Genomic DNA, 26779 nt, shown 5'->3' on the forward strand with positions numbered 1-26779 from the left:
GATCGACACCATTATTGCTTGCTGTAGAGAAAGGACATCTTGGTATTGTTCAATACCTTCTCACAGTTGGCTGTGAAAATAAAGCACAAGACGATGTAATGTTATCTTATTCTACTACTAATTAACACAATAGTTTTCAAAGCTACCTGGCTTATAATTTAATACGTCAGACGCAAGTTTCGTCTGATCGTTTGGTTAATCAGGCAGGTTTAATTTACAACAAATACCGCTAAGTATATATTAAGTCTCATTTTACTTCTCTTATTAAACCTTATTAGGTGAAACACATTATCAACAAACAATTTATTCACACAAGTTTAGTTTTCTGAAATATAATCCGTATCCTCTTTTTATTCACATAAGAGTTTTTATACCGAGACATGTTTATAATATTTAAAAAAAAACAACAAATACCCTACTTGGTAATCAGGAGTATTTACAGGAGAACTGCAAACTTATAAACAATATCAGACAAAAGATAGTACAAATTCCGTAATTACGTAATATGAGAAAACTGTTAAAATCAGTGTATTTATATATTATTACTGTATACCTAATCATATTTGATATATAATAATTTTACTGTATAATCTCCCTGGTTAAACAGTAATTAATTTACAGGGATACCCGACTGAATGCTGTGAGTCGAGTAAGTTGTAAACAGCAGAGAATTGTGCAATGAAGGATATTAAAAAAAAATTACACTATATAACGGGGGTCTCTCGTTAAAAGTTTCGTCGTTATGGATCCAATATTATACTTATTTGATGTATTTCTTTGAGGAATGACTGTGATAGCTTTTCTGTCTATGGATAAATAACATAAAAACATGACAAAAAGGTGGAGCACACTGAATAACCCGTGTATATTACAATCATTTCTTGTATTTTAATTCTTAATTCCATTTGAAACAGGAGTAAAACATGAAAAAAACGTTGATGACATCACGGTCACATGAAAAAAATATGTCTGTGATCTAATAAACAAAACGATGTCAGCCAATCAGAATACGCGTTACATACAAAATTAAATTATTAAACAATATCGTTTTAACATGACAGTTCTGGTTGTAGTGTTTACATCTAACTACAAAAAATCGTGTTTAATATTTTCTATTTTTTATCAAGAATATAAATACTTTGGCGACTAGATATTTAATATATATGACTACTGACTTATTTCTTATGTGATATATATTTGTATAGCTATCAACTAATAATGCCTATAACATTTTATAACGAAAGTTGTACAATGTAACACAATTATATTGGATTTTATTGAAAGTACACAGCATTGCCTTGATTGTTACACAGTTTCCAATGACATTTTTACAATGTAACACAATTATATTGCATTTGGTTGATACTAATTACACAGCATTGCCTTGATTGTCACACTGTTTTTGGTATGTTTATAGTATGGAAGAACTGCGTTACATGTTTCTGCTCAGTTTGGAAATTTAGAGATTATGAAAGTGCTGATAGAAGACGTTGGAATGAGTCCGTTGGATGTGACTTACCAGGTAATATTTGATGATATAGTACCTAGTGGAAAAGTATAAGCCTTTGTGAGGTATTCTTGCATTTTGTTATATTTTTTTTTGTATCCAAATGTCAATAAAACACGTAATATTTACATGTCTTATTTTCTATTAATTAAAACATCTATGATAAGATAACAAGAACAGTAAGAATGTACCCAGACAATCAACCACCTTATTACACTAACTCACTACACCAAGTATACATCAAGTCAATAATCAAACATATGACGGTAAATATATAATACCAACAACCAACCACCTTATTACACTAACTCACTACACCAAGTATACATCAAGTCACTAATCAAACACATGACGGTAAATATATAATACCAACAACCAATCACCTAATTACACTAACTCACTACACCAAGTATACATCAAGTCACTAATCAAACACATGGCGGTAAATATATAATACCAACAACCAATCACCTCATTACACTATCTCACTTCACCAAGTATACATCAAGTCACTAATCAAACACATGACGGTAAATATATAATACCAACAACCACCCCCCTTATTACACTATCTCACTACACCAAGTATACATCAAGTCAATAATCAAACACATGACGGTAAATATATAATACCAACAACCAATCACCTCATTACACTATCTCACTTCACCAAGTATACATCAAGTCAATAATCAAACACATGACGGTAAATATATAATACCAACAACCAACCACCTCATTACACTAACTCATCACACCAAGTATACATCAAGTCAATAATCAAACACATAACGGTTAATATATAATACCAACAACCAACCACCTAATTACACTATCTCACTTCACCAAGTATACATCAAGTCACTAATCAAACACATGACGGTAAATATATAATACCAACAACCACCCCCCTTATTACACTAACTCACTACACCAAGTATACATCAAGTCAATAATCAAACATATGACGGTAAATATATAATACCAACAACCAACCACCTTATTACACTAACTCACTACACCAAGTATACATCAAGTCACTAATCAAACACATGACGGTAAATATATAATACCAACAACCAATCACCTTATTACACTAACTCACTACACCAAGTATACATCAAGTCAATAATCAAACACATGACGGTAAATATATAATACCAACAACCAATCACCTTATTACACTAACTCACTACACCAAGTATACATCAAGTCAATAATCAAACACATGACGGTAAATATATAATACCAACAACCAACCACCTTATTACACTACCTCACTACACCAAGTATACATCAAGTCACTAATCAAAGACATGACGGTAAATATATAATACCAACAACCAACCACCTTATTACACTACCTCACTACACCAAGTATACATCAAGTCACTAATCAAACACATGACGGTAAATATATAATACCAACAATCAATCACCTTATTACACTATCTCACTTCACCAAGTATACATCAAGTCAATAATCAAAGACATGACGGTAAATATATAATACCAACAACCAACAACCTTATTACACTACCTCACTACACCAAGTATACATCAAGTCACTAATCAAACACATGACGGTAAATATATAATACCAACAACCAATCACCTCATTACACTAACTCACTACACCAAGTATACATCAAGTCACTAATCAAACACATGACGGTAAATATATAATACCAACAACCACCCCCCTTATTACACTAACTCATCACACCAAGTATACATCAAGTCAATAATCAAACACATGACGGTAAATATATAATACCAACAACCAATCACCTCATTACACTAACTCACTACACCAAGTATACATCAAGTCACTAATCAAACACATGACGGTAAATATATAATACCAACAACCAACCACCTTATTACACTACCTCACTACACCAAGTATACATCAAGTCACTAATCAAACACATGACGGTAAATATATAATACCAACAACCAATCACCTCATTACACTAACTCACTACACCAAGTATACATCAAGTCACTAATCAAACACATGACGGTAAATATATAATACCAACAACCACCCCCCTTATTACACTAACTCATCACACCAAGTATACATCAAGTCAATAATCAAACACATGACGGTAAATATATAATACCAACAACCACCCCCCTTATTACACTAACTCATCACACCAAGTATACATCAAGTCAATAATCAAACACATGACGGTAAATATATAATACCAACAACCAATCACCTCATTACACTAACTCACTACACCAAGTATACATCAAGTCACTAATCAAACACATGACGGTAAATATATAATACCAACAACCAACCACCTCATTACACTATCTCACTTCACCAAGTATACATCAAGTCACTAATCAAACACATGACGGTAAATATATAATACCAACAACCAACCACCTTATTACACTACCTCACTTCACCAAGTATACATCAAGTCACTAATCAAACACATGACGGTAAATATATAATACCAACAACCACCCCCCTTATTACACTATCTCACTACACCAAGTATACATCAAGTCAATAATCAAACACATGACGGTAAATATATAATACCAACAACCAATCACCTCATTACACTATCTCACTTCACCAAGTATACATCAAGTCAATAATCAAACACATGACGGTAAATATATAATACCAACAACCAACCACCTCATTACACTAACTCATCACACCAAGTATACATCAAGTCACTAATCAAACACATGACGGTAAATATATAATACCAACAACCACCACCTTATTACACTTCCGCACTACACCAAGTATACATCAAGTCACTAATCAAACACATGACGGTAAATATATAATACCAACAACCAACCACCTCATTACACTAACTCATCACACCAAGTATACATCAAGTCAATAATCAAACACATGACGGTAAATATATAATACCAACAACCAATCACCTCATTACACTATCTCACTTCACCAAGTATACATCAAGTCAATAATCAAACACATGACGGTAAATATATAATACCAACAACCAACCACCTCATTACACTAACTCATCACACCAAGTATACATCAAGTCAATAATCAAACACATGACGGTAAATATATAATACCAACAACCAACCACCTCATTACACTAACTCATCACACCAAGTATACATCAAGTCACTAATCAAACACATGACGGTAAATATATAATACCAACAACCAACCACCTTATTACACTAACTCACTACACCAAGTATACATCAAGGCAATAATCAAACACATGACGGTAAATATATAATACCAACAACCACCACCTCATTATACTAACTCACTACACCAAGTATACATCAAGTCAATAATCAAACACATGACGGTAAATATATAATACCAACAACCAATCACCTTATTACACTATCTCACTACACCAAGTATACATCAAGTCAATAATCAAACATATGACGGTAAATATATAATACCAACAACCAACCACCTCATTACACTATCTCACTTCACCAAGTATACATCAAGTCACTAATCAAACACATGACGGTAAATATATAATACCAACAACCACCCACCTTATTACACTACCTCACTTCACCAAGTATACATCAAGTCACTAATCAAACACATGACGGTAAATATATAATACCAACAACCAACCACCTCATTACACTATCTCACTTCACCAAGTATACATCAAGTCACTAATCAAACACATGACGGTAAATATATAATACCAACAACCACCCACCTTATTACACTACCTCACTTCACCAAGTATACATCAAGTCACTAATCAAACACATGACGGTAAATATATAATACCAACAACCAACCACCTTATTACACTAACTCACTACACCAAGTGTACGTCAAGTCAATAATCAAACACATGACGGTAAATATATAATACCAACAACCATTCACCTAATTACACTAACTCACTACACCAAGTATACATCAAGTCACTAATCAAAGACATGACGGTAAATATATAATACCAACAACCTACCACCTTATTACACTACCTCACTACACCAAGTATACATCAAGTCACTAATCAAACACATGGCGGTAAATATATAATACCAACAACCAACCACCTTATTACACTACCTCAGTACACCAAGTATACATCAAGTCACTAATTAAACACATGGCGGTAAATATATAATACCAACAACCAACCACCTAATTACACTAACTCACTACACCAAGTATACATCAAGTCACTAATCAAACACATGGCGGTAAATATATAATACCAACAACCAATCACCTAATTACACTATCTCACTTCACCAAGTAAACATCAAGTCACTAATCAAACACATGACGGTAAATATATAATACCAACAACCTACCACCTTATTACACTATCTCACTTCACCAAGTATACATCAAGTCACTAATCAAACACATGACGGTAAATATATAATACCAACAACCAACCACCTCATTACACTATCTCACTTCACCAAGTATACATCAAGTCACTAATCAAACACATGACGGTAAATATATAATACCAACAACCAACCACCTAATTACACTAACTCACTACACCAAGTATACATCAAGTCACTAATCAAACACATGACGGTAAATATATAATACCAACAACCAACCACCTAATTACACTAACTCACTACACCAAGTATACATCAAGTCACTAATCAAACACATAACGGTTAATATATAATACCAACAACCAACCACCTAATTACACTAACTCACTACACCAAGTATACATCAAGTCACTAATCAAACACATGACGGTAAATATATAATACCAACAACCACCCACCTAATTACACTACCTCACACACCAAGTATACATCAAGTCACTAATCAAACACATGACGGTAAATATATAATACCAACAACCAACCACCTAATTACACTAACTCACTACACCAAGTATACATCAAGTCACTAATCAAACACATAACGGTTAATATATAATACCAACAACCTACCACCTTATTACACTATCTCACTTCACCAAGTATACATCAAGTCACTAATCAAACACATGACGGTAAATATATAATACCAACAACCAACCACCTAATTACACTAACTCACTACACCAAGTATACATCAAGTCACTAATCAAACACATGGCGGTAAATATATAATACCAACAACCAACCACCTAATTACACTATCTCACTTCACCAAGTAAACATCAAGTCACTAATCAAACACATGACGGTAAATATATAATACCAACAACCTACCACCTTATTACACTATCTCACTTCACCAAGTATACATCAAGTCACTAATCAAACACATGACGGTAAATATATAATACCAACAACCAACCACCTCATTACACTAACTCATCACGCCAAGTATACATCAAGTCAATAATCAAACACATGACGGTAAATATATAATACCAACAACCAATCACCTCATTACACTATCTCACTTCACCAAGTATACATCAAGTCAATAATCAAACACATGACGGTAAATATATAATACCAACAACCAACCACCTCATTACACTAACTCATCACACCAAGTATACATCAAGTCAATAATCAAACACATGACGGTAAATATATAATACCAACAACCAATCACCTCATTACACTATCTCACTTCACCAAGTATACATCAAGTCAATAATCAAACACATGACGGTAAATATATAATACCAACAACCAACCACCTCATTACACTAACTCATCACACCAAGTATACATCAAGTCACTAATTACACTCAGTCTGCGTTTGAATTCCCTCATTTGTTGTTTCTTTGTTTATTTATTCTGCCAATTTTCCCGAATATGAATTTTATAGCACCGCATTATTTTTATTTGCCTATTTTAATTGATCTTAATTTTTCTGACCTTAATCTGATTTTTTACCCATTTTTATCTATTCTGTTAAAACCACCAAGACCCTCAAACATGTGATATGCTTAATCACGAAGTAACAAGTCACTCGGAGTCTGTCTGCACTTACATCGTCATCTTACACAAACATTTCTTACTGAATTTCATTGTTAATTTAATAAGATCCTCTTCATACACTTCATACACCTTTTCTGTGGACTAACTAATATATTAACGCCAGAGAAGAAACATGATATTGATGTATAAAACAAACTTGGTCATCTCTGGTCTTAAAAATTTGCATCGTTTAACCTTTTTCGTTTCCCATATGAATCAGACCGTTAGTTTTCCTGTTATATAGCTTGGTTGTCGGTATGAACCAGGCTCTTAGTTGGAGCCGTACTTTTTACCTATTACTGTTTAGGTTTAAGAATTAAAAGAAAATACCTTTTAAATCAGTAATAGTTAGAAGTTCAAACAGATTTATTTAATAACGGATTCTTAACATTGAGAAATGCAGAGATTTTTATTTGATTTTCGTTGTTCCGTGTTAACTTTAAATTGTTCTTAGAACAAAGAAATAACACGACAGGTGCCGTATACGGTGCAAGAAATGTTTACCCTTCTAAGGCACCTGATATCACTTCCGGTTTTAGTGGAGTACGTGTTGTTTCTTATTTATTATTTATAAAATTCGATGTAAATGTCCTTTGGTTTTGTGAGTCTTTGTTTACTCCTTGGTTTTAATTGTTATTGTCTTTCAACAAAGGTTTGGATTATTTTCTTTGTAGATTTCAATCGTTTCCGTGATATATTAATAAAGACATATAATTCCACTTGAAGGGGGATCTGGACTATTCAACTGCGTCTAATTTCACGCATGAATTATCATGCACACGTTTTCTGTTATTTCTGTTAAAGGTGCTCAAAATGACATTTCACCAAATTTCACCAAATTTCACAATTTTTCCGCCAAAATATAGGTTTTAAGGCTAAATATTTTTGTTTTACTTATCGGTGACCTATATTTTGTATTTGCCTAATCTTTGAAGCAATATTACAGCTTGTTATACTATAGTCTTTTTTATATTCCGATTAAATATATGTCAACACTTCTATTGTCCCTACAATTTCATTGAAAATGGTTCCTTTTGTATACATGTTTAAAAGGAAATTTCTAAGCTTAAATGGTCCGGGACCCACTATTATTTCCGACCAGTTTGATTCACTCTCTGTAAAGATTAAGATAACCAAAATTACTTCTGACAGAAACTTCGAATAGGCCCGAGCCATCTTAAAAGAAAATTTGTTATAACATGAGAAACACGACGGATGTCAAATGTGGAGCAGGAACTGCTTACCCTTCCGGAGCACGTGAGATGACCTCCAGATTTTGATAGGGTTCGTGTTGCTGATTTTTTAGTTTTCTATGTTATGTCATGTGTAGTACTATTGTTTGTCTGTGTGTCCCTTTCATTTTAAGCCATGGCGTTGTCAGTTTATTTCCAATTTATGAGTTTGACTGTCCCTCTGGTATCTTTCGCCCCTCTTTTTTAACACAATAAATAAATACATTGCTATTATTGATTGACATCATGTTAGTTTTTGGCTATGCTAGAAATAATTACAAGACTTCAGGAAAATCGCTTCTCAGTTTCAAAATAACAAGCCTTTGTTAACACTGGCATATATTGATAGGGGATTAATAAAGAAACCAATAGAGCACAAATACAATATAGGTCAATGTGCTTGTTTTCAAGATATTAGCCATTGAAATTATGACGGTTAAATGTTCTTTCTTGATTTTTCATAGCTTCATCATGGACAAGTTAAAGTTCTCAAAAATAGTTAAAAAAAAACCTTGCTTATAATTATACAATTAAAAGATTTATAAAAAGAAAAATGAGGGTCTATGGGCAAAATGTTCTAACCAATCAAATGGATAAAATACATCAAAGATGCAACTTTATGTTTAACTTTGTCATTATGTAGTTTCAAACAGAAGATATATACATAGTCGAGCAGCGACCAAAACAACAACTTCTCTGCGATATGGCAAAGTAACTAATGAGATTCTATACTTTTAATAAAATATTTAATGTGTTTAAACTTGTTGTTGACATCCCAATTCTTCATTTTGTCTCGTTCATTCGTTGACGAAAGGACAAAATACTACCAGCAAACAACAACAGCATTTAAAGTAAACATAAAACAGTCAATAACAAATAACGAATGCAACCAACAGAAACTTCAGACACAATGTCAAAAATCAAAGACATGCTAAATATCAGGTACTAACAGCAACCAACAAAAACAAAGAGCAATCAATGTTTTATGTGTACTTGACATGTGATAAAACAAAGCGATACTCAATTAAATGTTAAGGAACATATGTATACTATTATATTGTGTTTTAGGGTGATACTCCTTACCAGCTTGCTGCAAAGGAAAACCGACAAGATTCTACAGGAAAAAGAAAAGAAAAGAAAGAAATAATGGACTATCTCAAGGTACATGTACTGCTCTATTAAATGGTATATAACGATCACAAAAGTTTACAGAACATATTAATGATGAAACAAAACCAGCATGGAACAGAGAGGAGTGATAGTTTTGTTATATGACTTTGTAGTATTATTTTATTAAACGGCAGATAACGACCACAAAAGTGTCGAAAAGTATATAAATTATATCAGTAGACATGTCATTAATTTAAGCGAAACGAACTTCAAACATATCAAAGTAATATTGTTTGTCAGGTGACTTTTTAGTATTGTAATCAATTAATTTAATATCAACATCTCAAGCAAGACGATGTGTATAAATTGATAAAATCATCAATCTATCTATAAAATATTGTAAGAAAAGACAACAAAGCAACCTTATAGCACAACACAATGAAAATGAAAATTTAAAGGGCAACATACAGTCATCAATGATCATCAAATATCTGTACATTTGTCGTGTGTACAATGTATGAGTGTTAAATTCATATAGCTTGTTAAGATTACATTAGATGTCAAATTCACCAAAATTTCAAACACAGGAAAATGTTAACACTGAAACTTCAATGACGGTTCATCTTTCAGAAAAGTGGACTTGGTTCTTTCGATGATTTTGTTAGGCCCACCAAATATTATGTTTGCATTATTAAGTTTGAAGAGAATATTTTTATTGTTTGACATCTAATTGAACTCAAACAGTTCATCAACATAAGTGTCTCTATGTTCAAAGTGTTAAATAAAATTAGAACACAAAAATGAAGAACACAAATAAAATACGATTTTAAAATACTGGGTGATAATATATTTTAAGCATCAATATTAAATAAGATATTTAAAACTATGTGTTTTTTTAGCTCACCTGGCCCACAGGGCCAAGTGAGCCTTTTTCATTACTTGGCGTCCGTCGTCCGGCGTCCGTAAACTTTTACAAAAATCTTTTCCTCTGAAAATTCTTGACCAAATTTTACCAATTATCCTTGGGGTATCTAGTTTTAAAAAAAGTATCCGATGACCCAGTCATCTACCCAAAATGGCCGCCATGGTTAAAAATAGAACATAGGGGTAAAACGTAGATTCTGGCTGATATATCTGAAACCAAAGCATTTAGAGCAAATCTGACACGTGATAAAGTTGTTTATCAGGACAAGATCTATCTGCCCTGAAATTTGCAGACAAATCGGACAACCTGTTGTTGGGTTGCTGCCCCCGAATGAGTAATTATAATACAATTTTGCAGTTTTTGAGTATTGTCTTGAATATTATAAAAGATAGAGATAAAATGTAAACCGAATTAATGTTCAGCAAAGTAAAATCTACAAATAAGTAAACAAGATCAACATTTTCAGTTGACCAATTAAGGAGTTATTGCCCTTTGTAGTCTCCTTTCAACCATTTTTCTAATATTTCAGTAATCTTTTACAAAAATCTTCTCCCCTGAAACTACTTAGACAAATTTAACCAAACTTGGGAAACATTATCTTAAGGATATGTTGTTTCAATAATGTGTCCAATGACCCTGTCCATGAACCAAGATGGCCGACATAGCTAAAAATGGTACATAGGGGTAAAATGCAATTTTTGGCTATTATCTCTGAATTCAAAGCGTTTAGAGCAAATCTAATTCATATAAATATGTTCATTAAGTCAAGATATAACTGCTCTGCAATTTTCAGACAAATCAGTCAACCTGTTGTTGGGTTCCTGCCCTTTAATTTGTATTTTTTAGAAAATTTTGCAGTTTTTGGTTATTATCCTGAATATTATCTTAGATTAAGATAAACTGTAAACAATATGTACGTATAGCAAAGTAAGATATACAAATAGGTCAACTTGACCAAAATGGTCATTTGACCCCTTAAGCAGTTATTGCTCTTTAAACAATTTTCCTAAATTTCTGTAAATTTTTGTAAACTTTTACAAAATATTTTCCTTTGAAACTACTGAGCCAAGGTCATTATAAATAGAGAAAATTATAAACAGCAAGAATTTTCAGTAAAGTAAGATTGACAAACATATCATCATCACCAAAACATAATTTTCTCATGAATTCTATTCTAATTTATTATGTATGTCCTTTGTTGAGACCAAGGTGAGCGACACAGACTCTTTAGAGCCTTTAGTTATTCTTTTAATTATTCTTTTTGTACAATTATAGATAAAAAAAGCATTGGCTTAAAATTCTATTAAAACATTAAGATAATCTAATTTTGTGCATCACAATGAGTTATGTTTTATTTGTGAAAATGGCTGCATTGTGTGGGAATATTTAATATTATTGACCATTCTATCAAGTTTGCTTATAAAACACATTATATCCGTGTTAATTACAAACTTATTTGATCAAAACAATTGGAGAACACCAATGTAAACAACAAATCGTTGGAATTAAATTCTGTGTATAAGTAATGTAGCACATACTTACAACTTATCGTCCAATCAAATTGTTTGAATTTGCCTTCTATTTTTCATAGTACATACTTTTTCCGTGTACTAAGGAACTACGCATGAATGACCATAAGGGTAATATTTCATTGTATCGTAATCAAGATATGGAAATAAAAATTGCTACTGGTTATTTTGAAAAAAATGGTGTGTTCCAAATTAAACTAAATAGTTTGTAATTAGTTTTCAAATTAATTTTTAGACACCCCACTATTTAATCTTTGGATCTAAACATGTTTTTGAAAATAAAAGTCTCTTTAAGTTAAATAAAAAGTAACATATATAGTTATTTATAACTAGATTTAAGTACAATGCCATCTAAAGTTGTAATAAGTTATCTTCTATTAATTACTTTAAACCCAAAAATAGAGTGAACCATGAAACATTGTTAAGAAAATTTAAGCAATTTGATCTATTTCGTAATGAATTGATTGATTATTGATTGCTCAATGTCCAGTAACAGATATGTCATGCATGTAAACTATCCACTAGACTTACTATGAATATATACCAGGAGCAGGTCCATCCATTTTTTAAAGGTGTCCCAACCCAATATAAAAGGGGAGGGGGTCCAACTGTATGTTCTTATTCAAAGCATTTATCATCCCAAACAATAAGCGTTTTCCAACACCCTCTTTTTTTATCTGTCACTGCAAACTATCTATATGTTTTAAAATTTATCATGTATAGTAAAACACAGCTTTATACGAATAAACATACTTACACCAGCAACTACAATCTTTTCATTCTGGAGTCAATATTTTACAATGATAATAGTGAGTAAATTTACAAAACTACGTAAATGAGCTACACATAGTCAGCCAAAACATATCAATAGACTAATTACAGGATTACTCAAGTTGTAAATATGTGCTAAATTGAATAGTGTATAAATAGGTATATACTATATAAGCCCCGAGCTCTAATTTTCATAGTATATACCTTTCTATACACTAACCGACACATATGTTAAGAATTGACTACAATCAACGGAAAATTTATATAGTCAACAATATGCATTAATTTAAGGTCAGAAATTAAATAGCATTTAATTAAATATATAATTTGATATATATTACAAGTAAATTTCATGTTGTAGATCGTCATGTCAACAGAAAATCAAAACGTCAGCTCAAAAAACCCTCAGAAGAAGGGTATATTAAAAGTCTCGAAAGGTTTGATTTTTTATATGATATGTGTGATAAACATCTATAAAACTGTAACTCACTGTTAATGATTTATGACTTAGTAACTGGTTTGATACCCTTTAAGGTGATGTTGAAAATATATAGGATGTTCGTTTATGTCTGGTAGTCAATTCGTGTTTGGTAATACTGTTATTTGTGTTATTATATGCAGAGTATGGAATATATGTTGTTACTCTTCCGCTGTATAATTAGGTTTGTTTTGTGAACTTTTAACTTATAATATTGCTATCTATTGAGAACTTCTGGAATCATTTTTTCTTTAAATTTGATTAAATGTTCATGCAGATCGATTTGCTGTTACGTATTACAATTTCTTTGTGAGGTGATTATTTGATTATTTTTTTTTAAATGTTTTCATACAAAACCACGATAACATATTAATGACTGGAAGGAACCAAAACATTTAAGTCAAATTAATCTTAACACATAATAGCATGTTAAGTTGGGTAAGTTTAAGAGTTATGCGAAATTTGAATTGGAGATATATGATATTGATGTGTACATGTGACGATATATAAAACTCCTTGCTGTCCGTGAATTATTTGAAATCTTATCATACTTACTGAAATTTGTTTCAATGTCTAACATTTAAAAAAGAGTTTAGGTTTAAACAAAATCGCATGTAGTTTCTTGTTTATACTGGCTTTTCTTATTATGGCAGAATAATAGTTCTGAAAATTGAAGTCCATATTTTGTAATTCATATTACTTTCGGCTATAATATTGAAGGTCCTAAAGAAGAAATACAGATCTTCTCTGATAAGGAATTCAAAGGTCTGTTAATAAGCGGGGCGTACAGGTGCTTCTGGAACAGAATTTTTTTAACTGGTCCATTTGGTGTGGGGAAAACGAGTTTAGCCAAAATTTTAGTTGGAGACGAGGTTCCAGAAGAACGGCAATCTACGGATGGTATATGGATTTACCTGGGAAGGGCTGGAATGGACATAAAAGAACGTTGTTGGATTTTCTTAAAGCATGGTATTTATTTTCTAACAAATAAGCAATAGGAGTTAACTGATCTAAATGAAACTTACAGTAATGTTTCAAAGTTCGAGCTGGAGATTGATGAAAGTTCCTGTCAGAATAGGTTTTAAACTTCAGTTCAAAGTGTGATTTATAGATAAATTGAGAACAATACGTTTAGTTGTAGCTAATGTTCAGTCAGAATATGATTTAAATCATAACGGAGTTTGAACAATAATATATTTAAACTAGGTAAAAGAACGAATCATTGCCAAGGTAAATGGGCAACTCGAGTTACCATTTGAATTAAACATCGACCTAGATTCAAATTTTATGTAACTGTACCAATAGCTGGTATTCGGATTTCTATTTTCCACTTTGACTGAAACTGATAATACGAAGATTAATTCAGGAATCTGATTTAATTAAAATCTTCTTCTCTACTAACAACAGAATACATTACATTTAAGTCTGCTGACTCTGTCACCATCCGGGACTTTTAGATGGAACATCATTTTGTATAAAGACGCCTTAAAAAATCAGAGCAGAAGTGTAAATGAATTGCAGAAAGTTAAATATCTATATAATATTGATCCTTAAAATGAACAAAAAGAGATTTGAATATAGATGAAATGTGATTCAGTTTTAGTAATATTTATCAAAGGTAATGATTAAGATACATGTACATATAACTATTATGAAGTGAGGGTATGTTGTTATATTTAAAGTATAACGCTTTTGGACATAGTTGAAAATCCTGCCGTCGAAATTGTGTATTGCTGTCTTTCATGTATAAACAAGATTTGCACAAATAAACATAAACAATTGACAACATAACAGACCCCACAAACAACCATCACTCAACTCCTTTACTTGTTTATGCGATTACATATTTTTTTACAATTTTTGAAATATAATTTCGAAAAAAATATTTTTTCATAAATCAGTTTATTCATTATAAGGAACCATATTGAATGCCACAGTTCAAAGTTTACTCAGGAGTAAAGAAGTGACAGCTACAGTAGTTGCTGTTAAATCAGTTGATGATAAAGAAGATCTCGATACAGTAAAACAAAGCGAGGAGACGACGAATCAAGATGTTGTTACCTCTATTCCGGATGCAGGCGAAGTAACACATAGCGGGAACATGTCTAAACCAGGTCCTTTTAAATCTCAGGACAATATTCCACATGCTGTCAAAAAGAAGTCAAAGTTCCAAGCATTCCTCGATCTCTCAAATCGATTACAGAAAGCATGTAAAGGTACAGTTGTGCTATAATTTGAACCAGAATCAGATTCATTTTGAAACATACATGTATCAAAATCTATGGCAGCAATGGTGTTCAGTTGTGTTTGTTAAATCATAAAATTAGAACAGTAGATGTTATCAAGAAGATTATATAAACACATAATTAGTAGAATACATTATATCGTAAATAAAGAAAATATAAGAAAAAAACATACATACAACATAAAGAATTTTTCGCTCTGTTTGCATCAGTATTAGGTAATATCTAAGGAGTTACTGTATGATCTTTTTAGTGATTTTGGTGTCGTATTGATTGCATACGATGTAATTATATATTATTTATAGTATACAGTTGTGCATAGATCAATTATATATGGTAAATATCAAGCAGAAAAGTCTATTACCTAAAACAAGGTATTTAAACAACTGAAGCGATACATGAAAAATTGGCGTCCAATCAGTTTTTTTTTAATGTAATTTACAAATAAACATCAAGATGCATTGCAAAAAAGATATAATCAGTTTTATCAATCTTAATTAATAATGATCAGACAGGATTTATACCTGGTAGAATTATTGGCGAAAATATCAAATTGATATATGATAACTACCCTATACTGCAGACAATCAAATCCCTGGCAGTCTCCTTCTCATTGATTTGGAAAAAGATTCGATTCCATCAGGTGAATTTTCATAAAACAGGTTCTTCACATTTTCATCTTCGAAAATTCCAACACTTGATTTAAATTATTTTTTACAAATACAAAATCTGTAGTAAAACCAACTCATTTTCTATCAGACTTATTTTTTCAAGTGAGAGAGGTTGCAGACAAAAGGTTGTTTTATCCCCTTGTATCTTTATTGTCATTTGTCTGTCAGAATTTAAGGAATACTATTTACAATAAACCTTTTGGAATTGGACGTTAAAATCGATGTGTTGGTCTTGTCTGTGCAAGGTCAAATATTCACATCTAAATAATTTTGTTTTATTTTTGGATGATTCCCTTCCTTTCACCTGTCATAGTCGGTGTCAACAGTCAGTACCAACACTTCCGAAGTGTATATTAATACATGTTTTTTCAAAGATGTTCAATGGCATACGTGTTATGACATTAGAGTAATTATCTGACTGGAACAGTAAGCAGAGTACAACAATTGTTTATCAATGCAACAAGTATTACATTTTCATATATGAGGAATTGTCTGACTAGACACAAAGAGCAAGGTTTTACAGTTGGCTTGCACTGCACCAAGTATTCAGTTTTCACATCAGAGATATTGTCTGACTGAACACAAAGAACAGAGTAGAACAGTTGATTATTAATGTACCAAGTTCTAACATTAGAGAAATCGTCTGATTGGGCACAGCGAGCAGACTATTTAAACTAAGATACATGCCATTTTCGTTGAGATTTGTATGATTTTAAAATTGTAAATTTGTTTTAAATGTAAAATATTTCTCTATAGGTAAGAAGCCCTTACACATCATAACTCTAGAGGATAGAAATAAACAGAAGGAGAAAACTAAGAGAGACGAAAACCTGTCTGCCATGGATATGTCAGAAGAGGACATTATCGAGCTTGTCCGTTCTCAATGCCATAAAGGTCATTACGAAATGGTAATTGTACCTATAGACTTATGGGATTTTGGTGGTCAAAAAATCTACCATATGACTCACCAACTTTTCATAACAAGTAGGGGGACATTCCTGCTGATCTTTAATGGCAGTAAAGATATCCACGATGAAATACCAGATTATACAGAGCTCCCCGGATGCCAGAACAAACGAAATACTGCAGGTAAATAAATATCTATGAATGAAATATAATGTCCTTTGAGTGTACACACAAAATATTGTCCCTGGACATATAAAAAAGTAAATTGCCTATTTACATGCACAGAATATATTATCCGTGTATGTACAAACCAAATATTGTCCCTTTACATACACAAAGTATATTGCCAATTTACATACAAAGAATATATTGTCCATTATCATATATGACTACAATATGTTAAGATGCATGCGTATGTTTTATTTCTATCTATCTACTAGAACCGTAGTATTGTCCATTAACCAATTAAGTATGTTTGACTCAAACAGTTCGGTCAACATACCAATCATTCTGTCATACATAGTTAGCCAGATATAAATGAAATACACACAGGTGGAACCCACTATCTTTAGATAAAAGCAACAGTAGTACACCGGTGTTCACAAGTCATAAACACCCGTTGTAAAAGAGGAATACAGTGTATTTTCAATTCATTAAATATATTTGTATAGGCTTCTACACAAACTTAGCTGAAAAAATAGGAGAATAATTTGACAGGGCCTCATATTTTTAAAACAGACATACAGACATGTTTTCAATTCAAACAAGGCTGGTTATAATTTACAATATATATTTGATTTAAATGATAAGATTTCAGAAGTTATGGTATTTCTTTACATATTATTTTGTTACATCTCGATGTTGATTCTTACTTTCAATGTACTTACATGCACTTATGTTTGTTGTAGTTTACCTTATCCATTGGGTGAATTCCGTCCTCACATATTGCCAGACGTTTGCTGAAAATGAAGAGTATGCGAAAATTTTATGTGTGGCAACCCACAAAGATCTAGTTAAAGTACGAACTGTAATGACTTTTAATTGTAATATTTATAATTTCTATTCACTGCCATCTGCAGTTTAAAAAGTAAACACCCTCTCGATTATTATTTTTGTTTTTAATTAGTCTTGTGATCCTATATACAGCTGTATTAAAGAGGAGGTTACATAGAAGTTTCAACCTATTGATGAATAGTAATACCTCTACAACACTGTAAAATGTTCTTCCTTCTTGGAATCATTACTGATTATTTAATGATATGACTGGAATTTCAGCGCTTTATAAATAATGTTTTGATCTGTGTTTAGAATAAAGTGATAACAAACACCCAAGACGATGGTATAACAGAGTTTATACATCATGTTATGATCCGTGTTCAAAATGTGGGGGTAAAGAAGACCCTATACTCTAAAATAGCAGAGCTAAATAAAATATGTTTTGATCTGAAATAAAAGAGCTGTTTGTTCTATGGTGATAGCGAGGGTTTTAGAATCTTCAAAATCTTGACTTTTCTATTAACGCTATAATCCATATTTATTTTAGGGTGATGTTGAAGAACAGAGATCTTCATTAGAAACATCAATCGAAAAACTCTTTCAAAACCATGGAGGAAAAAAACATCTTCAATACAAACCACTTATCTTTGTTAATGCACGAAACAAGGAAGACGAAGAACTAAGCACATTAAAGAAACAGCTGGTAGAAGTTGCATTAGACCATCCTCGCTGTGGGGAACTGATGCCGACCAAGTTTGTACCCCTTGAACTTCAACTAACAAGATTGGTAGAGAAAAACAAGAAAATACTAACAATGAATGAACTGAATGACATAAACAAGCAAAACGACAAAATGTCTCTAACCCCTGCTCAGCTTAAATCCTTTCTAAAGGTTAACCATGCTCTGGGGAAAATAATCTACTTTGATGAAGCTTGCTTGAGAGACAACGTTATAATAGATCCTGTGTTTTTGGTGGATGTATTGCGTTCCATTGTCACGGATGACCAGTTTTGGCCAGAGCACCTTAAAGAAATCTTAAAATCTCTAAAAGAAAGCGGAAAATTGTTGAAACATGACTTATTTGAAATATGGAAGCAAGACTGTTTCTGTGAGATCACAGCACATACAGATTACATCGTAGACATGCTAGTTCATTTGGACATAATATGTAGACCAAAAGACGATGAAGATGGACCAGACTTGTTCTTGGTGCCATGTATGATAAGTACCAAACGAGAAGACAGCCAACAGATAGACCATGACAGAAGCATCCATCTGGCTTACAGTTTTAAGGAGGAGGTAGTACCACCTGCTATTTTGTACAGATTAATTGCCACCTTCATATCAATATGGAAGTTACGCGTCAGTGCAAAAACCAGTCGTCTGATGATCTTTACAGACAGTGCTGATGTAAAAATAGACGAGGACCATGATATGAGATTTGACATTCAGGGAAACAGATTCATAGTTACGGTTTCGCATAAAGAAACGAAAACCTCCATTGTACCATCCATTGCATCTACAGCACAGGAATGTCTAACACATGCTATCACAAACATTTCCAATTTCTATTTCTCAGTTTCTGAGGATTCTAATTGTACTAGAGATTTGCCGTTTAATATTCAAATGGGTATTGCTTGTGGGACAGACCTTTGCTTTTTTGACCACACATTGTCATCAAAGGAGGAATGGACATGTCCAGAACACAAGACAAAACACAAAACAAAAGATGTGTCAATATGGTTCGCAGACAAGGTAATATTTTTTTTGTTTTTACAATACTGACTTCACTGTTGAATGACGTGAAATTGAGAAAGGAAATGGGGAATGTGTCAAAGCGACAACAACCCGACCATAGACCAGACAACAGTCAAAGGACATTAATGGGTCTTCAATGTAGCGAGAATTCCCGCACCCGTAGGTGTCCTTCGGGTGGACCCTACAAATATGAATACTAGTACAGGGATAATGGACGTCATACTAAACTCCGAATTATACACAAGAAACTAAAATTAAAAATCATCCAAGACTAACAAAGGCCAGAGGCTCCTGACTTGGGACAGGCGCAAAATTGCGGCGGGGTTAAACATGTTTATGAGATATCAACCCTCCCCCTATACCTCTAGCCAATGTAGAAAAGTAAACGCATAACAATACGCACATTAAAATTCAGTTCAAGAGAAGTCCGAGTCCGATGTCAACAGATGTAACAAAAGAAGATGAATAAAATAACAATAATACATAAATAACAACAGACTACTAGCAGATAACTGATATGCCAGCTCCAGAACTCAATTAAACTGATTGAAAGATTATTGTCTTCACCATTTATGCTCATTTGAGAGTATGTCCTTCCAACAGTTCATTATAAGTATATTCCAAACACTAGGTAGCAGACCTGATACTTGAATTTAATTGATATTCGAATAAAAATAAACACGTAAATAAAACAAATCTTCCACAGCAATATTGTTGTAGAAATGTCATTTATATTATGCAAAAATTATAATCGATACCGAAAAACTGATGACAGCGAAATAACAATATAAGATTAAAACATGCGTCAGCATAGCCGAAAGTGACCGTTGACAACTTATAAGAATTACTTCACATTAATAAAAATATTTACTATCTCAAACATTCGGTCAAACATATGGAATTTACTGTAGTCAACCAAAGTTATAACACAGACAAGATCTAGAAATTAGACAAACCGTCTTTTTTATAGCAAAATATTGCCTTTACATGACACTGCTTTTGTCGTTCCATTGTTCCAAAAAAAGAGATTAACTGAAAACAAAAACAGGACAACAATATCAGCAATTTAAGACAAATCCTAGTCTCGAATTTTTTCCTTGCTTTCTAGTTTTCAATATTGGAATTTCACATTTATCTGTAAGCGACACAGTCTCTTTGAAACATTTAATTGCAATACCAAACCGGAAAAATTAAGGTAGATAGGGTGTCTTCCTCCATTTTGAATTTGGAAATACCAGAAAACAAGGTCTAGATCTTTAATAGAATGTGCAAATTTTCAGAGTAGTAGGTAATTCATGTGTAAGACCTTTGACCTCAATATATAAAATGACATGTTTAATCATATTTATGGTTGTATTTTACAAAAATCAGAAAACTTCTGTTTGATTATTATTTTCCAACTTTGCCACATAAGGGGAGGCAACTCAAATGCAAGGGTAGATAATTCAGATTAAGTTAATTTTACAATAGAATGTGTTAGGAATTTTCCTATTTTGTAATGTAGCAAGAAAACAGGTCCAGTGCCACATGTTTCCTTTTCTTAACTGAAAGCATACTATAAAAGCTATCTTCTCATATGGTATCTCGAAATTCTATGGTTTAGTTTACGCTTTATTGCAGAAAATTTGGTTTTCCATGCATAATCTATACAAAATCTGTCAATTTTAAACACCATGTAGCGTGAAAATAAGTCCCGTGACCCATTTTTTTTTTATCATTATCTTTTAAAGAGCATGATATAAACTACATTTTGGCAAATTAGTAAAAATATCTATGGATTATAATTTAGACACCCCATCTACCTTAATATGAAAGGGTCTTGTAATGTATTTGGCTTTCTGCAAAATGTATACATTTAAACTAACTCAACGGTACTGTCGAAAAGCTTAGCACACAATAAAAGGCGACAAATATCGATGACATTTAATGAAAGGTCCCATGATGTGAACAAATTAGAAAAATAAAAACGGATCATCAATTTTCCGATTTTAACAAACGCTATAGTCAACCAGTACACCTCTAACTAATTACGTTTAATGACGTCATAATTTGTTATGTGTTACATTTATATGACTTGCATTATGTTTATCTTGCAGTTACATACACAAGATGACAGGTGCCCTTCAGATTGCACTGGTAAGATATATATGAACGACAGTAATATTGTATATACTAACATGATGATATAACACCAACAACATTTATTTTTCAGTGGAGGAAGCAATACGTATTTTTTTAATTCCCTGTCCGTCTGTTGGTACGTCCTAATTTCTTTTTCTGTTATCTAACTTTAGTCTGCCTGAATCAAATGTAATGACAAGTATATACAATGCGTATTACTACATAACATAGTCACGTTTACCAGTCTTGTGGTATTTCGATGACCAGTACAATAATTCAGATATTTTTTATATACATAATACAGACACCAAACATCAATTCCCAACTGATATGAATATTATCTAATTATGATAACACTACTATTTGACCCCGTCAACTCAAACATGATCTACATTGTGTTTTTATGTATCACTAGTGGATCATATCTAATGATGCTACTATTAACATAAATGACATATACTATATCACAGGCTTAGACAAGGTATGGTTAGACCGGCAGCCTGAGGACAAACATCTTGGACGACTAGCAGCTAAACTAACACACGAAGACACAAGGAAAATATATATGCGTTTACAGGAAGTCGAACCAGCTCTGCAATGGGACATTATAAACGAATCGAGCAAGAGAGAAGGGTTCTACATAAAAATTAACGCTCTATATGAATGGAAGGATAGTTCAAAATATGCCTCATTTAAACAGCTGCAACAGAGTCTGAAAGATGAAGATATAAACATCCACAAATTATGTCAGGTACACATTTGATAATGTATATGTTATATTAAATCATATGTTATGTTATGTAATGATGGTTGATTATTTTCTTCAAACGTTCGTAGATGATTGAAATGATTATCAACTTTGCCTGATCAATTTGAATTTAGTTTTGACCTAATATATTTGCTTTTGAACTACTTTGTTGTTGTTTTTTTTTTTTTTTTTTTGTTTTTGTTTGTATATAGTGTTTAGTTAACGACACTAATCGGTCCAGCTTTATTTGTTTGCTTAATTCAGTTTTGGGTGTAACAATAAACTAACACTAGATGTTTCCTTTGTACTTGTCAAGAGTCAAACAGTAACAATAATAACAATACTAAGATCTGTAAATGGGTCAACATTGCAATCATCAATTCACCCAATGTACATGTAACAGTCTTTGCTCTTGAATGAATATTTGTGTCCTTTGTTCATTTGATTTTGGATATTTTCGAAATTGGGACATTTTGCGAATGTCAACATATTCAGCTTCTAATCAAAATTAATTGTTATTGCCAATTCCGACAACAGGTATACCTTACAATACCATTACATAACTTCCTGCGCAGTAGGCGCTAACAATGAACCCGCGTGTCTTCTTACTCAAATTTGGTGATTCGTCAATTGAACCAGTGTAGGTTTTAATTGACCCTAGAATATGATTTTTATAAAACAAGATCAATTAACCATAAGGATATGGAAGCTTAAACTTGGAAACATGTTGAAGAAAATAAGGTCTGCAAATAAGTTTTACAGCCGTAATTGTCCATTGACATTTTGTTGGAGTAATTGCCCTTGACTGATGATGTTTCCAGTTTGCGTAGAAACCATAATAGATAGTAAAACGTTTAAGAAAGCAAATACGGATTAAGTATAATATGAGTTCCGCATATATATATATATATATATATATATATATATATGTGTCGACATCCTTGAAATCGCCAATTGACTTATAATATTACAATTAATGTTTGCTAATGCATTGACTAAAATGCATTTTGTTAAAAATACGGTAATGTCACATTATGTGTAGTAATTAATTAGTAGGTATTTTGTTTTAGATATTATTTAAATAAAATTGAAAATGGAACTGGGGTTGTACCAAAGAGAAAACAACCCGAACATATAGCAGACAACATCCGAAGGCCAACAATGGGTCTTTAAAGTTAACATTTATAATTGAAGGTTATGCCAGTCCACTACACATGATGGAACCTTTTATAACACACAAGTTTGTGATTGCAGGTTCAATATTCCTCCATATTGATCATTCTTGGTTACAATATAGATTTGTGTGGACAGACATATAAAAAAACACAATAAGTTGATAATTAACAGAGATAAGTTAATATTGTCATAGCAATGTATGTGTAATTGTTGTTTATCATTTGATATTTCAGATTTCAAGAGAGGTTCAAAAAGAGTTTGGTAAGCGATGATTTTTTAAGCAAAGTTTAAAGCTTTTTTGGTTTCAGGGTCATTTTGTTGTTGATCAACTCGTCCTCTGAAACTATTGAATATGTTGTCAATAAAGACGTTATATATTTTAATAAAATTGAGGTCATAGACCAATAGTATGATGTCATGAGGATCCTCCGCAAATAGTATGGTGGCATTACAGGGTTAAACAAATGTTATGTGGATAGTAGGATCCTTTACAAATATTAAGATAACACTAAGGTCCTGCACCAATATTATTGCATGCATCAAAGGTCCTTCACAAAAAAAATACGATGACACTAGGGTCCTTTACACATATAAGTACGATACTAAGTTTTCACACGCTTACAATAACAATAAAGATCTTACACATAGTATAATATAAAAAGGCATTGACAATGGATAAGAAGTCACAGGACTATTTTGATAACTTTGGGGTCCTACAAAAATAGTATGATGACATAAAAGCACTATACAAATATTAACACGACATGACTTTATGTTCCAGCATAAATAGTATGTTAACATAAGGGTTCTACACAGATATTATAGGACATTACGTTCCAACACAAATAGTATGATGACATAAGGGTCCTACACAAATATTAAGTTGATAGTAGGGTCAATCGCAAATAGTAAGATGACATAAGGGTTCTACACAAATAGTATGTTGATAGTAGGGTCAATCACAAATAGTATGATGACATAGGGGTCCTACACAAATAGTATGTTGATAGTTGGGCCAATCACAAATAGTATGATGACATAAGGGTCCTACACAAATAGTATGATGACATAGGGGTCCTACACAAATAGTATGTTGATAGTAGGGTCACTCACAAATAGTATGATGACATTAGGGCTCTACACAAATAGTATGTTGATAGTTGGGCCAATCACAAATAGTATGATGACATAGGGGTCCTACACAAATAGTATGTTGAAAGTAGGGTCAATCACAAATAGTATGATGACATAGGGGTCCTACACAAATAGTATGTTGATAGTAGGGTCAATCACAAATAGTATGATGACATAGGGGTCCTACACAAATAGTATGATGACATAGAGGTCCTACACAAATAGTATGTTGATAGTTGGGCCAATCACAAATAGTATGATAACATTAGGGCTCTACACAAATATTATGATGACATTAGGGTCCTACAAAAAATAGTATGATGACATTAGGGTCCTAAACGAATAGAATGTTAGCATAAGTGTCCAGTTAAAATAGTATGATGTCATTAGGGTCCTTCACGAATATCATTATGGCATTAGGGTTCTACACAAATAGTATTATGACATAAAGGTCCTACACAAAAAGCGTGAGAAGTGTATGGTCCTACATTAACAGTCTGATACAATTATGGTATTACACAACTTGTATTTTTATTTTCTGGTCCTACACAAATATGATAGCATAATTGTCCTAAACACATAGTGTGATGCATGAAAGGTCTTACACATATCATTATAACATTTGGTCAGAAATTACAGATAATGATGACGACATTCGTCGAGAGAAAATATAATTCATTATCAGCTCCTCAAATGTTTAATAGGGGTTTTGTAACTATTGGTATAAAGTACAATTTATTAATTCAAAGATTTTACATAAATACATATTCATGTTTTAGCTCATTTTACATATAACCTGCATTACGAATACTAGTGGCTAATTATCCTATCAAACTTATGTATTTTAGATCAACCAATAGACAAGTTGAAACTTAGACCATCATATTCCAATATACAGAAACTGCCTGATCATATTGGTAATAAAACTTTCCAGCTTGGAATAGAACTTGGACTTTCTGTTGTTCAGATGCAACAGATTGAGAGCGACCATGTGACAAACCTTCGTAGCCAAACAGAAGAGGTCCTTAACACATGGAGGAGATTCTCAGAAGCTACATATGAAGTTTTAGAGAAAGCCCTCCATCGTCTTCAATTATCTCGCGTTTTATCCTACTTAACATATGAAGAAGGATCAGAGAAACAAATGGAAGAAGGATTAGATGAGGAAGTGGAAGTAGAATTGGAGGAGGCAGTGGGAGTAGGATTACAGGGGGAATTGGCAGGTATGTACGGTCTGACATAATCATTTATAAGATACCTGTCTATTGGTAAAGTGTGAAGAAATCATAAAAAAATACTTATAAAAGATAACTGTCGGATGTATTGTTTGTCCTGACACTTTTTAACAAGGAAATGATAATCGAGTATTGGATTAGTCGAAGTGTGCAGGAAAGTCTGTAAATGGGAACTGGATTCCTTGTTCGTGGTTTACATTCAATGATCATTATAATTTATACAGTAAACTCGTATATTAAGGCTGTAAATGGGCACTGGATTCCTTGTTCGTGGTTTACATTCAATGACCATTAT

General features: G+C 32.4%; 1 protein-coding gene across 1 annotated transcript; it reads left to right on the top strand.

Moving 5' to 3' along the window:
* On the top strand, positions 1-26492 carry LOC143050943 (uncharacterized). The gene is made up of 13 exons (XM_076224043.1): positions 1-95; positions 1418-1522; positions 9751-9843; positions 13379-13454; positions 14216-14464; positions 15412-15711; positions 17166-17498; positions 18224-18333; positions 18859-20067; positions 22167-22206; positions 22662-22942; positions 24349-24376; positions 26098-26492. The coding sequence occupies exons 2-13, from the start codon at positions 1469-1471 to the stop codon at positions 26490-26492; spliced, it is 3168 nt and encodes a 1055-aa protein (XP_076080158.1). The 5' UTR covers positions 1-95; positions 1418-1468.
* Positions 26493-26779: the final 287 nt, after the last annotated feature.

The sequence above is a fragment of the Mytilus galloprovincialis genome, chromosome 11, assembly GCF_965363235.1.
Source record: "Mytilus galloprovincialis chromosome 11, xbMytGall1.hap1.1, whole genome shotgun sequence".
Lineage (NCBI taxonomy): Eukaryota > Metazoa > Mollusca > Bivalvia > Mytilida > Mytilidae > Mytilus > Mytilus galloprovincialis.

What these genes read in the sequence shown, in the direction of transcription:
- LOC143050943 (XM_076224043.1), top strand. Translation starts at nt 1,469, where the DNA reads ATGAAAGTGCTGATAGAAGACGTTGGAATGAGTCCGTTGGATGTGACT. An exon ending in ATTACAGAAAGCATGTAAAG is followed by an intron (nt 15,712 to 17,165) that starts GTACAGTTGTGC and finishes ATTTCTCTATAG; the next exon opens with GTAAGAAGCCCTTACACATC. An exon ending in CAATATGGTTCGCAGACAAG is followed by an intron (nt 20,068 to 22,166) that starts GTAATATTTTTT and finishes TTTATCTTGCAG; the next exon opens with TTACATACACAAGATGACAG.